Source organism: Rhinolophus hipposideros (assembly GCF_964194185.1).
Source record: "Rhinolophus hipposideros genome assembly, chromosome: 21".
NCBI classification, from domain to species: domain Eukaryota; kingdom Metazoa; phylum Chordata; class Mammalia; order Chiroptera; family Rhinolophidae; genus Rhinolophus; species Rhinolophus hipposideros.
In genome coordinates this window covers 22,904,702-22,918,130 of record NC_138067.1, presented here as the reverse complement: position 1 = coordinate 22,918,130, position 13,429 = coordinate 22,904,702, and the positions used below count along the sequence as shown (strand labels likewise).

The following is a 13,429-nucleotide window of genomic DNA, read 5'->3' as shown; positions in this document are numbered from 1 at the left end:
AGTTTCCCATACGGCAGAGGGTTCAGGTAGTCAGAAGACAGTGGTAGGAGCTCTCAATGTATTCCGTTTTATAGAGGCTTGATACCTGAACCATGTGAACATTTTAACCACTTAAAAGAAAATGTCCCTCCTTATGACATAGGCCATTGCTTTCTGTTCCTGGCTGTGATGCCATGGGCCCCACAAACTCTCCTCCTGGCCAGCAGACATAGGAGCTACTTCTCTGACCAATCTAAAAGATGGTGAATAAAGGACGTGGTCACACTGCAATGCCTTTATAAGAGGAAGTTTTATTGTTAATTATTTACCTTAGTAGTTTCAGAAAGAGGAACAGATTAGCTCAGTCCAACATGATTGGCAGTTGGCAAAATCTAGTGAAGCAAGTGTTCTGACTGCTAAGGATTTAATTTGGATGCTTTTAATACTTAGCCATCTAACACTTCAAACATAATCCAGAATAAATGCATCATCTCCCTCCCTTTCACTTCCATACCCCACCTACCTCACTTCAATATGGAAATATCTTCATTAAATATGATTCCCATAGGAACAAGTTCTCTGGAGAGTACAGCCATGAGGACAGTGCACAAAAAGAAAAACTCAAAATAAAACTCTGTATGATAATTTACTAGTCTAAGGAAACAAAACCTTCCAATATATTAAGAAATCAATCCAGTTACAAATGCACTAATAGGTCTATGTGAAGAGGTTCTGGTACAGTAACTGAAAACAGCCGGCTATTTACAAGATACACAAGCAGGAACGGTGCACCTCGCCGAGCACTGGCCCTCAGAAGCCAAAGGTGTTCTCTCCACTGTAGGCCACATACAAGAATCCATCTTCATCTTTTTCCTTCTCGTAAAGTTGTCCCATAGTTAGGCTTGAAAGAGAAAAACAACATTGAGAATTGGGTTTAGTTACTGAGTGTAGGTGTTGGGAGAAAGATACTTGAGGATAAGGAACTTGACTCCTTAAACTAGCTACTCTCTCCCACACCTTTGGTGGTAGGTGAAAAAAAGAAATTCAAATCTCAGTACATGTAACAATCCTGTAGTAAAGAAGGTAAGTGGAGCCACAAAAGATTAAGATAAAGCAGGCTCTGGAAATCACACATACGTAAGAGTGGAATCAAATCTCCATCCTCCTGCCGCAAGGCCAGGCCATTCGCACTCACCCTCACACAAAGTAAGTCCCTCAGAGGACAGCTCTGTCTCGCTCCTTGAGTGGGCTTGGCTGGTAGTACTGGTCAGTACATTCAGAATGCTTTCTGAATGCCCAGGACAAGGGGAAAAAGCTAAGCAAAATTAAGAACCCAAGAGGCCCATCCCTGTATGGGTGGAGGACCAAGGTAAGGCAGAGTGCATAGAGCTTTCTTCTACTCGGACTGGTTTATTGAAGATTTATGATTTGTACCTAACATGTAAGTACAGGTGGGTTCATTCTTGTGGAAGCTCCCCCACCAAAAACCCTACGCCCCAGAGATCTGCATCAGCTCATCAAAGAGAAGTTCTTTCCCTCACATGTAATGCAAACAGCTCTCAGACTGTATCTGGGATCCAAGGACGCCCTGCCCAACCTTCCGAAGAAGAACCCTCCAGAAATAGGTACTGCGTAAACATGTGTGGGTGGGAAAGCTGGCTTTCCCTAAGCAGCAAAACAGACTGCAGTAGAGGAGACCTAATCTAGTTCTCGGCCACAAAACCGAGCTGTACCTGCTTGAGAAAGACTAGTAACACTTGGAACCGCGCATGAGCTCTGGCCACGTGACTGTACTATTAGAGATGAGCAGGAGGCGAGGACATGTGTTAAACTCAGTGCCACTGTGCCTGGTTAGGTCAATCAGAACCAGCAGTAAAGTAGGGGTCTGAGTACCAGCTCGAGACATCAGAGGTCACTAGCCTGGACAGGTCACAAGAGATGCTTAAATGCAGGACTCAGTCAAGTAAGGGCCACTAGGGTAGATAACGAGGGGTCCAGGACCTCAAGCTGGTGAAGTAATGACTGCACCACTCTGCCGCTGTACCCCTAGCAGGCTGTATGGGACCTCCACGTAAACAGGGACACAGGCCACATTTGTAAAGGGGAGTTTTTCCCTTTCCTGTTCTTCCTGCCCATTTTCAAGGTCAGCCCGTTTGGCTGTGTAGGTAGATGAGAATTATTAAGTAACAACGTGGGGGTGGATGAATATGAATACAAAATGGCCTGCCATCAGCATCTTGTACAATGAAACACTGCTCCCTGTGAGGGTCTCTGAACCTGGAACAGAACTGTCCAGTTGAGATTTCTGCTATGATAGACATGCCCTACGTTTTGCTGGCCAATACAGTAACCTCTAGCTACTTTCAGCACTTGAAATGTGTCTCGTCTGAATTGGGATGTGTTGTAAATGTAAAACACACAAGATTTCAGAGTCAGTATGAAAAAAGAATGTAAAATATCTCAATTTTGAGTACATGTTGAAATGACAGTTTTGATATACTGGATAAATATATTAAAATTAATTTCACTTGTTTCTTAATGTGGCTAACTGAAAATTTTAAATTACAAATGTGGCTCACATGCTGTTTCACTGCTCTGGAACATGTAAGGACTTGGGGAGCACCAGATAGAGGGAGGAACCCCCACTCAGGAGACCACCTGGAGTGCCTGTGTCAGTCTCAATCTCGGCTACACATCAGAAACAATGGGGAGTTTTAAAAACATCTCCATGCCCAAGCCCATCCCAGACCAATTAAATCAGAATCTCTGGAGGTAGGACCCAGGCATCAGTAGGTTTTAAAATGCCAGATAAGTCCATGTGCAGGACCCTCTGCCAGTCCCTCTGCCACAGGAACTTAGACACTTGTCTTCGTTTTGTTTTGCTTTGCTTTGCTTTGCTTTGCTTTGAGATGCTTATCTTTAAGAGCCATGTGGTCGGTCAGGAAGCAGAGTGACACACCAGGAAATGGAGTGAGCAGCAAAGGGCTTGAACAAGTAGCTGAATCTCTCAAGAAGACTTTTACCCTGGTAGCTGGGAATGCCCCCGAGGAATTCTGCTTTTCCCTGCGACTCCAGAATGAGGCTAAGGGGAAAACAGCTACAGCTATTGCCACAACTAACTCCCTTTGCCCCACTTAGTCATGTCCAGGGTGACCTTGATGAGACCTTTTTTACCATCTCCTCACTACCATTACCCAAGGGGTTTCGATGCAGGTGCAGCAGATATTGTGTGCAATTCAAAGGCAGCCACCCCTTGATGCCTTTGTCAAGTTTGCTTCCATCTGACTAAGTTGTGTTTTTTGAAAGCCTGAGTCCCACTGCTGAACTAGAAATGCTTGGGGAGTCAAATATATAGTGACAGAAGATCTGACTTAGGCTGGTGAGCACACGATGCGATATACAGATGATGTATTGTAGAACTGTATACTTGAAACCTATGTAATTTTATTAACCAATGTTACCCCAACAAATTTAATCTAAGGAAGTTTTTTAAAAAGACATACTTTGAGGAGCTTTATTCACACCAGTGTCCCACCCCACTCTGTACACTGTCTGGGTGAACACTGGAACCACTACCATCTAAGGCAGGCTCTGAGATTCGAGGGGGGGCCGGGGGGAGGGGGTCAGGGGGTGGCGGCTATAAATATGTGGCTTTCTGTCTTGAGATTCCATTGTCTTTTAAGTAAAACTTAGGTTTATAAATTTGCTTAAGCAGTGCCCAAGCAGCTACAGAGGCTGATCGTAAATCCCAATCATAATAGCACTTAGTGCCAAGCTCTGTTCTAAGTGCATTACATACCCCGCTTTATCCTCACAACAATCTGATGAGGCAGGTACTATCATAGGCCATAGTTCATAGAGAATAGAAGTAAGGCACAGAGAGATTAAATGATTCCCCTCGGGTCACAAAGCCAGGAGACATTCTTGCCACCAAGCTCTGCTCCCTCCATGTACATACACAGCTCATCTGTTCTAGTGACCTAATGCCAGCACCCCTGTACCTTCTGCAGAGACCTCCCTTAGCACGGAGCCTCTCCTACACACCAATGTGCACACGGAATCACCAGGTCAGGTGGGGCCTGAGACTACATTTCGGACACATTCCCAGGTAAGGCCACTAATGCCGGCCTCTGCATCACACGCTGTGTGCCAGATCTCAGTGTTCTCTCCTTCAGATCCTGTCATTTGACAACAAGATGGCTGTGCCTAAAAACTTTAAGAGTCGTCTCACACTTCTCCTTTTCTCTATCACACAGCCTTGTGTGGAAACTTTATTTGTCAGTAGCACCGTGTTCTTATACTCAGGGTAACCCTCGGGCAAGAACTTTAAAACTGACAATGCTTAATGCTAGGAGCTAAACCCTCCACTCAGCAGAGCCTTAGCTTCAACTGACGCTTCAACTGACGCCTGATTTCAAGGCTTCCTTGGGTGCCCAGAAAGAAGACTGGCACAACCCTCTGTATAGTATGATTTGAAAATAGCACTTGTAGTACCAGGCCACACACAGAATAACTTGGCCTGGAGCCAAAAAGAGCTGGGCTACAAATACAGTTTTTAAAACAATGTTTTTTTAAGTCCCATTAAAAGCACAGTCAAGTGGAAGTACAGGAATGAAAACTATAACCCTAGTCAGCAATCTATGGCAGGAGACTGCTGTGTCAGTTTCAAACAAGTTCCTAAGCCTCTAAGAAAAGCTTCCGTCTCAGAATTCACCGCCTGGGCCACAGTGGGCAGGCCACCGCTGGAATGCCCTAGGGTCCGAATGCAGAGGGAGCTCTGTCGTGTCTGCTGGCTAAGCTGCACAGGCTTGCTGCACGGCCTGACACCTCGCGAGCAGCACTGCCGCTCCACAGCTTCCTGCCTGCTAATGGCTGCACAAGACACCCCAAGATGGCCTCGGGTGCCTAATGCTAATGCACAGTGCGGTGGCATCAAGTACGCATGCACCCATCGGAGAAGAATGCTGCTGAGGACGAGGGGTACTGCCACCTTCCCAGCTCTGAGCCTGACAAAGAAATGGGAAAAGCCAATGCAGATTCAAGCCACGGAGCCAATGTAAGGTGTGGTGGGTCCCTGAAGCACCAAGTGGAATGAATCTAAATTGCCCCTTATCACCCTGTCTCCCGTCCGTGCACTCAGGGTCACAGACCCAGACAAAGTAAGCAATGACCTTTCAGAAGGATCCACATGCAGGAATGGCCATGCATCGGGGGAGGCTGACCTAGGACGGTACGTCCCCCACCCACGGTCAGGGCAGGCGCCGTGGGATCCAGCCCGGCTCATGAATTGCCTGGACTGCCAGGCACACCTGGCCACCCACCTGTTTCGGAGCACATGTGCTTCCATTGGACCTGGATTCCTCGCTTTTCTAGCAGAGGGTGGGAGATGGGGAGAGGGGGCAGGCCAGCGGCCACAAAGGCACTGGCCTCAAAGTGCGAGCTAGTATGACCCCAAAGGCTCCCTGAGGTTCTAAACAAATGAACTACTGCTTGTTTCTTTCATCAGATTTTTCTCTGATATAAATAAACCCTATTCAACTGCTGAAATAAACCCTATTCTTGAAGAGGTATTTACCCAGAAATGATCAAAAGTGCTTGATTTAACCACATTTTGAATGGACTACAAGACATTACAACTTCCTTTTACTTAGTATCTCTTTAAGATCGAGAAGCCACTTAACACCATAATCTTAAACAACAAAGGTTAACCAATGTAACATTCCCAAATTATCACATCTTAGAGATACTTTATTAACTAATATACTCCTGTTTCTATTTTAAACAGCGGATTAATAAGACTCTTGTCTGTGTTCTAAACAAAGACCAAAAGGTAGGCACCAGTGCCGGTCTGGGTGCCCCTCCAATGCCATGGCTGGGAAACCTGTACACTGCTGTGCTTCCTCAAGTCCTGTCTGCACCAACCCATTGTTCTCCTCTCGGTTTTCGCCTGATTCTGGATGCAGGCACCTATGCAGAGAATTCAACTTTCCAATGCTAATGTGAAAAGGCAGTTGAGATCCCCCTTTTTAAAAAACAGAACTCAGAAAGAATTTAGGAAGTAAAACTTTTAGGGACTTACCTCTGTCTCTATTTCGAGAATCAACATTTAATACTAACTACTCTAAACAATAATCCCAACATTCTACATGTTGAACACTCTGCAAGTTCCGCTCCAAGGCAATTACATGTAATTGAAGTCACTTCCTCTCAGCCTCAGGCTTAAGTGCTCTCTGCTTAGGGATGTGCGAGAGCTCCTGCGAGTTTAGATTCATCCCTTTCCAACTCATTTCCCCAGCCACTGAGAGCTGCAAGCACAGGCTAAGGTTAAGGGTGGCCCTGGGCTTCCCTAAGGAGTCTGGAAAGAGCTGAGGAAAAAGCTGTGAAACTGCCTTGGAGAAGGAGATGGAGAAGCTGAGTCACACACCAGCTTTAGGAAAGAGACCCTGTGGTAATTTTGTTTGTGCTGCTATCAGGTGATTAATCATTTGCATAAAGCCCCATGATGTCACAAGCATGCCTCTTTTGTTTGTAAACAAATTTGTTTTTAAGGATAAAACCCTCAAAAAAAAAGAAAAAGAACTGCTGCTTTAATGATTGCAGGAAGTCATTAACTGGGGCCAGGGGTACTGAGGGCCTGGGCACAGTGGCCCTCATTAGTGACTAAAATCCTGACTTGGGTTATTGGAATAAATCTGCTTTAGGGCAGATTCTTACCAGGTTGGAAAGGCAAAAGAGACTTGGAGAGAAAAATGGACCTGAAGCAGCTTCTGCGGCGCTGAGAATCACTTTTCATTTCCAATTCTATTTATATCTCAGGGATAATGGGGGGAGAGGGCAGTTGCTAAAATCTGCAGCTATTTTAATTGCTAGATTAATGTGGAACCATCAGAGTAATCTTAATGTTTCCAGAAACCTGCTTCATTTCCTTCAAGAAGTATCAGAGGATGAGAATCAAAGGCAATAAGGGAGTGAAATATATGGTGATGGAAGGAGAACTGACTCTGGGTGGTAAATACATAATGCAATATATGGATGATGTATTATAGAATTGTACACTTGAAACCTATGTACTTTTGTTGACCACACCAATATGCATAAATTTTAAAAAAGAAGAATTGAAGGAAACAAACATAATGCCATAGGTCCTAGTCACCTCCTCCCTCCCACTAAGAAGCTAACTCCAGGAAGGAGGAAACAGTCACCAAGGCTCTGCAAAGGTACAGGTGATATGAATTTACCTCCCCTACCCCCGTACGTGGAGCTGACTGAGCAGATACACAGGGCTCCTCCCCCTCGTGAAGAGTGCACCCAGTGCCACACTGCCCAGAAGCTAAGAAGAAAGGCTTGAAGGGCCCAACTCTGGCTGACAAGATCACTCCTGGCCACACCACAGCTTCCTGAGCATTAGCTACTAACAGCAAACGCACCCAGCAGGCAGCACCTGGCCTGTCCCCTCAGGCAGGACATTGGCCTATGGATGAAAAAGGGGTTCTATGGATTCTATGGATTGCCTCAGGGCAATCTGATAAAATCTTAACTGGGCAGGTGTGGTGGATAATCATGCTCCAGGCAACTAACATTTTAAATAAAAGGTTTATCTTTGCCTTAAGCAAGCCCCATCCATTGTTTCTGTGCATCTAAATTAACACACCTTTGAAATAAGGTAACCACCCTCAAGAGAGCACAAAGTCTTAACTATCCTGTAATCCAATCCCCACCTTGCTTTCTCCCATCTTCATGTCATCTTCCGTCTGTTCCAGCCTTAATTCCAAATGCACAGAAGACACTGTAAAACTGTCACTCTCCGGAGCATTTGAGATTTTGCTTCCCAGTCATTGTGTCATCAGTTTTGGCTCAAACAAACATATAAAAATTCTCTACATGTTTGGATATTTCTTATCTTGATAGACCTTAGGGAAGAATCTTCCATTTCTCCCCTACCCTGCTTCTCTGCCAAACACCAGGAAGTAGAAGTGGTAGAGATTGGGAAAAATCACATCAAAAAATAGCCTTTCTGTCTTTTGGTCTTTCAGACTGAAAAAGAGCTTTCTACCTTTCGTAGAAAAAGGACTAGAATTTGGCTTAGGCCTCTTCTGGAGCTTTCAAGGATTTTCAAAAGGAACATATTTTGGCCACATTGGGTTATTTCCCAGGGCTTCTGAAACCTTAATTTTTAGAAGTACTACTTTTGGGGGGTAGCAAATGAAACTTAGTTTGGGTCACAAAGATGAGATGCAGCCAGAAACTCAAACTCAGGAAAGAGGGGGCCAGCATCTGGCTCAGGGCCTAGTATTCAATCAGTTAACAGGAAAGGACTGACCAAGGATTTAGACTGAGCCAGCCCATTTTCCTCTTTCCACAGGGGACTAAAGCTGGGCTGTCAACTACACGGAAGAAGGGAATTGTAATGCCCTGCCTAGATTCAGCCCCAAGTTATCCCAAAGACTGCTTCCAGGAAGCACAACAGCTAGAGCATGGGGGCGGTTAACCTGACAGCACAGATGATACCACGGGAGGTTTAAGTCTGCAGAGAGCCCTCAGAGCCTTTTGCTGGACAGCAGCCATTGTAGTGTACTGAACACCAGGCAGCGACAGATTCTCACAGTGGCACTGAGCTGACTAAGTTTAGAGGCAAGCAAGCGGGATGATTAACTAACTGAAGCTGAGCCTCAGCAAGGTCCACAAGCTCCTGGTGAAGAATGACAAGACTTAGTTCCTGGATCACTTGGAGAAAACCATTCCAGGTTTCAGTTCTACTGATGGCTTAAGCTTAACTGAGTCCTCAACTGTTTTAAAGGATTCTTGGGGGTCTGAGGCTAGATTTCATTATTTTTTTAAAATAATCCAGGCCTTGTTCTAGTCTTAACCCAAAGCACACTCCCATGTATTGCAGCCTTTATCTTCCCTGAGCTCCAAATGTCAGGAAGCACAAAAATCCTGATTTCCAGTCAGGACCTCAAAGAGTTTTCAGACCGCCAACGTTTTGAGTTCTGTAAGCAGCCAAGCAGATGCCCAATACTAGTACACATCTCTCACCTGGACTGTGGGACTGTCTTGTCCACAAACAGGAAGATCGCCTTTTCAGAAGGAAGCTGGATCCTTTTCCTGATGATCCACATGAACTGAGCCACAGTGATGTCAGATGGAACCAGATACTTCCGTTTGTCAATGTCAACAATCTGAGAGCCTGAGACCTTTTCCACAATCACCTGGGAAAGCAAGGAGAGATCAGGACTGGATTTCTAATGTAAGACTTTGGCCTTGGATTGTCAGGGAGCTGATGAACAGTGTGTGGGCAAGGAGGTGGGTGGGAAACTGCGTAACATGAAAAAACATGCCCCTGAATTAATAGACCACATACTCTGGAGGTTAAGAACTGATATAAATATGTTATAGGGAAACAGTAAGTGCTTTTCTGTGGTCAGTTACTATTTTTCTCATCCCTGATCTCAGCATGTATAAGAGAAACGCAGCCCTTACTACAAAGCTTTCAACATTTTGTCTGGGCAGACCTGAGAATATCTAGTGAGGGTTCCGTCGGCAGCCTGTTACTCCGGGACCCCAGAAAGGATCTCCCTTCACACAACAGTGGAATCAAGATCCCAAGGAACACAGGAAATGAGGACGGATGGACTAATGGGAATGACTGGCGATTCCAGCCAGCCAAACAACCAAGCTCTTCATCTGGCCTGTTGATTCTCTCTGAACCAGGTTTCCAATTTGTCCCCCTAGCGCCTCTCCAAAGAAATTGTTCACAAGCAATGAGCTACAGTAACAGGCCTGGATGTCCTTTAAAAATCAATAAGGGTTACAGAAACCATCACCCCTACCATGCAAGAAATATAGGGTCACATTTAGTATTGATTAAGGGAAAACTGCAGGAGAAGAGGTTTTCAGCAGCTTCTCAGGTTTTTTCGGTCAGGAAAAGACGACAGGGTCAGGGTAAGGAAAGGGTGCTGGAAGTCAGATAAAAACGGTGGCTCAAAGTTAAAGATGAGAATGTCCTGAGACTAAAGTACCACGTCCGAGACCAAAGGGACAGTCTCGCGCCACCATCGTTCCCCAAAGTGGCAGTGACCTGTTGCCCTGTCCTAGAACATCGTTCCTTACATAATTAGCGAGGGAGCCCAGAGGCTGCAGGCAGCTCGCTGGCCTAGATCGGGCGATTCAGCACTGAGGTGCCCTGAACAGCACCAGCTCCAGCCCCCTCGCGCCCGCATCCGCACGGCCCCCGACCCGGTCTGGCTCATCTGCTACTACACCCGGGGCTGAAACCTCAACTTGTCAACTGTTGAATGGCCTGCTGCCCTGTCACGGGTCCCCGACGACAGGGGTGACAGCGAGGTGAAGGGGCGGGGAGTCCACTCACCGGAACCCGGTCGGGATACTTCGCTCGGATCTTCGCGGATTCCACGCATCTGTGTTCTGCGGGAGAAGCACATCGGCGGCCGGTCAGGCCTGCCCGCAGGCCGGTTCCGGGGCCCCCAGCCGTCCTCCCCCCGCGACCTACGCACGCCCCGGGCCCTCGTTCGGGCGTCCCAGCGGCCTCGGTCTTCGATCCCCCGGCTCCCGGCAGGGCCTGCGGACGGCGGCACGGGGTCTGTGGGCAGCTGCCCGGGGAACCCGGGCCTCGGCGACCTGAACCCAAAGCTCGACATCCGCCCCGCCCGGCCCAGCCCAGGGCGGCCCGAGTGGGGGAAGGGCCCACCCGCCGCGCCGGCCCCCACGGCCCGGCCAGTGGCCGAGCGCTTACCCAGCGAATGGTCCTCTTTAAACATCCACTTCATGGCGGCGGCGGGGAAGGGACGCAGCCGGCTCTCGGAGCCGCGGAGCTCACAGCACCAACCACAACAACAACGACAGCGACGGCGGCGGCGGTGAATACACGGCAGGCGGGACTTCCGGCTACCGGAGCCTAGCAACCGGCTAGGGGCGGGGCTTCCGGCGCGGCTCGGGAGGGGCAACCGAGGGTGAGTGGAGTTGATGACGTTGACGGCCGGGGCATTCGTGAGGGATATTGGTGACTGGGGAGGGGATATTTGGGAACTCATAACAGAAGTAGGGTCTCGTGGGACGTTGGCCACGGAAAGGGGAGTTTGAGGGTCTGGTTGATAGAATAGGATCCTTACAGAGGGCTGTTCGCCAGGGAAGCCGGACTGGGGCGTGCGTGGCGGGGAGGACTTTGGAGGTATGAACGACAGAAGAGGGGTCTTGTGATGGGGGATGGGGTGAGTGGGTCTGTTTAAGGCATTCACAGTTTGGGGAGCACTGTTTGGAGTGGTAGCAGGTTGGGAGCTCCATACCGGGAGTGTGACTAATTTGAGGGTACCGATGACAACCCTGGGGTTCAGTGCTAAGCACAGCCGTAGCAGGTTGCCTGGGACCTAGAAATTGAATTGAAACAAATCCAATTTCCTTCCTTTATTCCAGAAAAAAATGTTTAAATAAACGTGTAAGAAAAGGTGTCCCAAAGGCATCTGAGGACTGTAACATCACCATGATCATAAAGAGACTCCTTAACCGTAATTGGCAGAGGAGTCCGAAGTGACTGTCAAACTCGGAGGATTCCCCTGACAGCTGGTCATGAGATGAGCTTCTTTGGCAGTCATCTTGGGGTTCCGCAATGACGGCCTACGCTGTGTGGGTGTGCGTGTGTCACTGCCTGAGCCTTCAGGTTCGCCAGTGATGTCATTCCTTTCTTCCTAGCAGAATCGTCAGGGCAGGGCAGTCTGCTGTGGGTCGTCGTCTGTTTATGAGCTGGTGAATCAGTAAGAAGAGTATTCGCTTAATTGGGCACATGATCCTTTCCACGTGCCTGTGATGCTGATGCATCTGAAAGACCTGAATGTTTGAACATTGTCATTCATCATTTCCTACAGTTGAAATTCCTGACAGATGCTGTGGAATCTAGCTTCATTCTAAAAGTCTTTTTGTTATTTTAAGATTGTGTGTCTGAGCAACCAAGATAGTTTTTTCGTTTGCTTGCATGTTTTTAATGAAGTGAAAAATCCTTTGAATGTCATACCTAGAAATTGCTGTTGTATACACAGGAACACTGTTCTTTCTGGGCGTTGGGGGAAAGCAGTGGACAGAACAGACAACACCTGTGCTCTCATGGAGTTTGATTCTAGTGGAACAAGATCAAAAATAAATATATCAGGAAATTATAGGTGCTGTTTAGAAAAGTAAAACAGGGTTGGTGTCTAGAGAGTGATGGTGGGATAGAATGCTAATTAGATAAAGTAGTTGGCATATTCTAGGAACTGGAAGGGAACCCCCTGTGGTTGGAGCTGAATAAACAAGGGGGAGAGTGAGGAGATGAGATCAAAGAGATCTAAAACAAAACTGTATTGAGCTTTGAATTCCATCTGAAGCACAGGTTTAGATATGATAAACTTTCCTTTTTAAGTGATCAGGCTAGTTACTAGACTGTAGATTATGGCGGGTTGAGGATGGAAGCAAGGGGAACAGTTAACAGGCTATCATGATGATCCAGGTGAAAGATGGTGTTGGCTTAGACCAAGATGGTGTCTGTGGAGGTGATGGGAAGCAGTTGTATTCTAGATATATTTTGAAGGTAAAGCTGATAAAATTTGCTGATAGATTGGACATGAGGTGTGAGGGACAAGTCAAGGTTTCGTAAGGGTGGAATTGCCATTTATTGAAGTAGAGTGGATCCAGCTTGGCAGGTGGGTTGAGAATCAAGAGTATAGTTTTGGATGTATTAAGTATGAGATGTTTGAGAGACACATCCAAGTGAAGATGTTGGGTAAGTAAATGGATCTGTGGGTCTCAAATTCAAGAGAGAATTATTTAAAGCTATTCAACTGGATGAGATCAGCTAGAGAGGGAAAAAATGAAAATACCTTTTTTGCAAATAGAATTAAACACTGAGGAATGAAGATGGTTGTTCACTATCTGATAGTGAATCAATGGAGGAGATAGGAATTGAACTGAAACTCCTGCTTTCAGAGCTGGTCACTGTGTCCTAGTCCAAAGCATTTGCACACCACCACTCACATGGAGACTTAGGGGAAAGATCCACCATCCACCAACCACAGGCATGACACCCGATGATCTCAGTGATGTGCAGTGTCCTTCTGTCTTCTATCTTTACCCACTTTCTTGATGTCTTTTTCCAGTTCACCATTCTAATTGGCTTCTCTGATATGCCTTAATGATATACATCACCTTCTTCATTGAGTCACTATGTTTAGTTTATTGAATGTTCTAAGGACACTGGATGCCTTCCTTGTGGGGATCGTTAGTTGAAGAGGTGAGTCAGCAGGAGAAAAAGGATAATGCATGTACGCAGTTACACATGAACAGACCTATAACATACAAAGAATAAATTTCAAATGTTGGAGAGGTGTGTGAACATGGATACTGAGGGATGGCTAGGGCAATGGGGCCAACACAAAGCAAAGTGAGGCTTATCAACAAAGACTTC

The 13,429-nt window shown here is 46.7% G+C and overlaps 1 protein-coding gene across 1 annotated transcript; it reads right to left on the bottom strand.

The window, feature by feature from the left end:
* Nucleotides 1-270: 270 nt before the first annotated feature.
* Nucleotides 271-10,890, bottom strand: GABARAPL2 (GABA type A receptor associated protein like 2). The gene is made up of 4 exons (XM_081032909.1): nucleotides 10,733-10,890; nucleotides 10,349-10,404; nucleotides 9,016-9,188; nucleotides 271-880 (listed from the first exon to the last, which is right to left on the bottom strand). The coding sequence occupies exons 1-4, from the start codon at nucleotides 10,764-10,766 to the stop codon at nucleotides 790-792; spliced, it is 354 nt and encodes a 117-aa protein (XP_080889035.1). The 5' UTR covers nucleotides 10,767-10,890; the 3' UTR covers nucleotides 271-789.
* Nucleotides 10,891-13,429: the final 2,539 nt, after the last annotated feature.

Excerpts from the sequence above, each read along its gene's own strand:
- GABARAPL2 (XM_081032909.1), bottom strand. The coding sequence starts at position 10,766 with ATGAAGTGGATGTTTAAAGAGGACCATTCGCTGG. Across the intron at positions 9,189-10,348 it reads AGTATCCCGACCGGGTTCCG|GTGATTGTGGAAAAGGTCTC; the intron begins GTGAGTGGACTC and ends TTGCTTTCCCAG. Across the intron at positions 881-9,015 it reads AAGACAGTCCCACAGTCCAG|CCTAACTATGGGACAACTTT; the intron begins GTGAGAGATGTG and ends TTCTCTTTCAAG.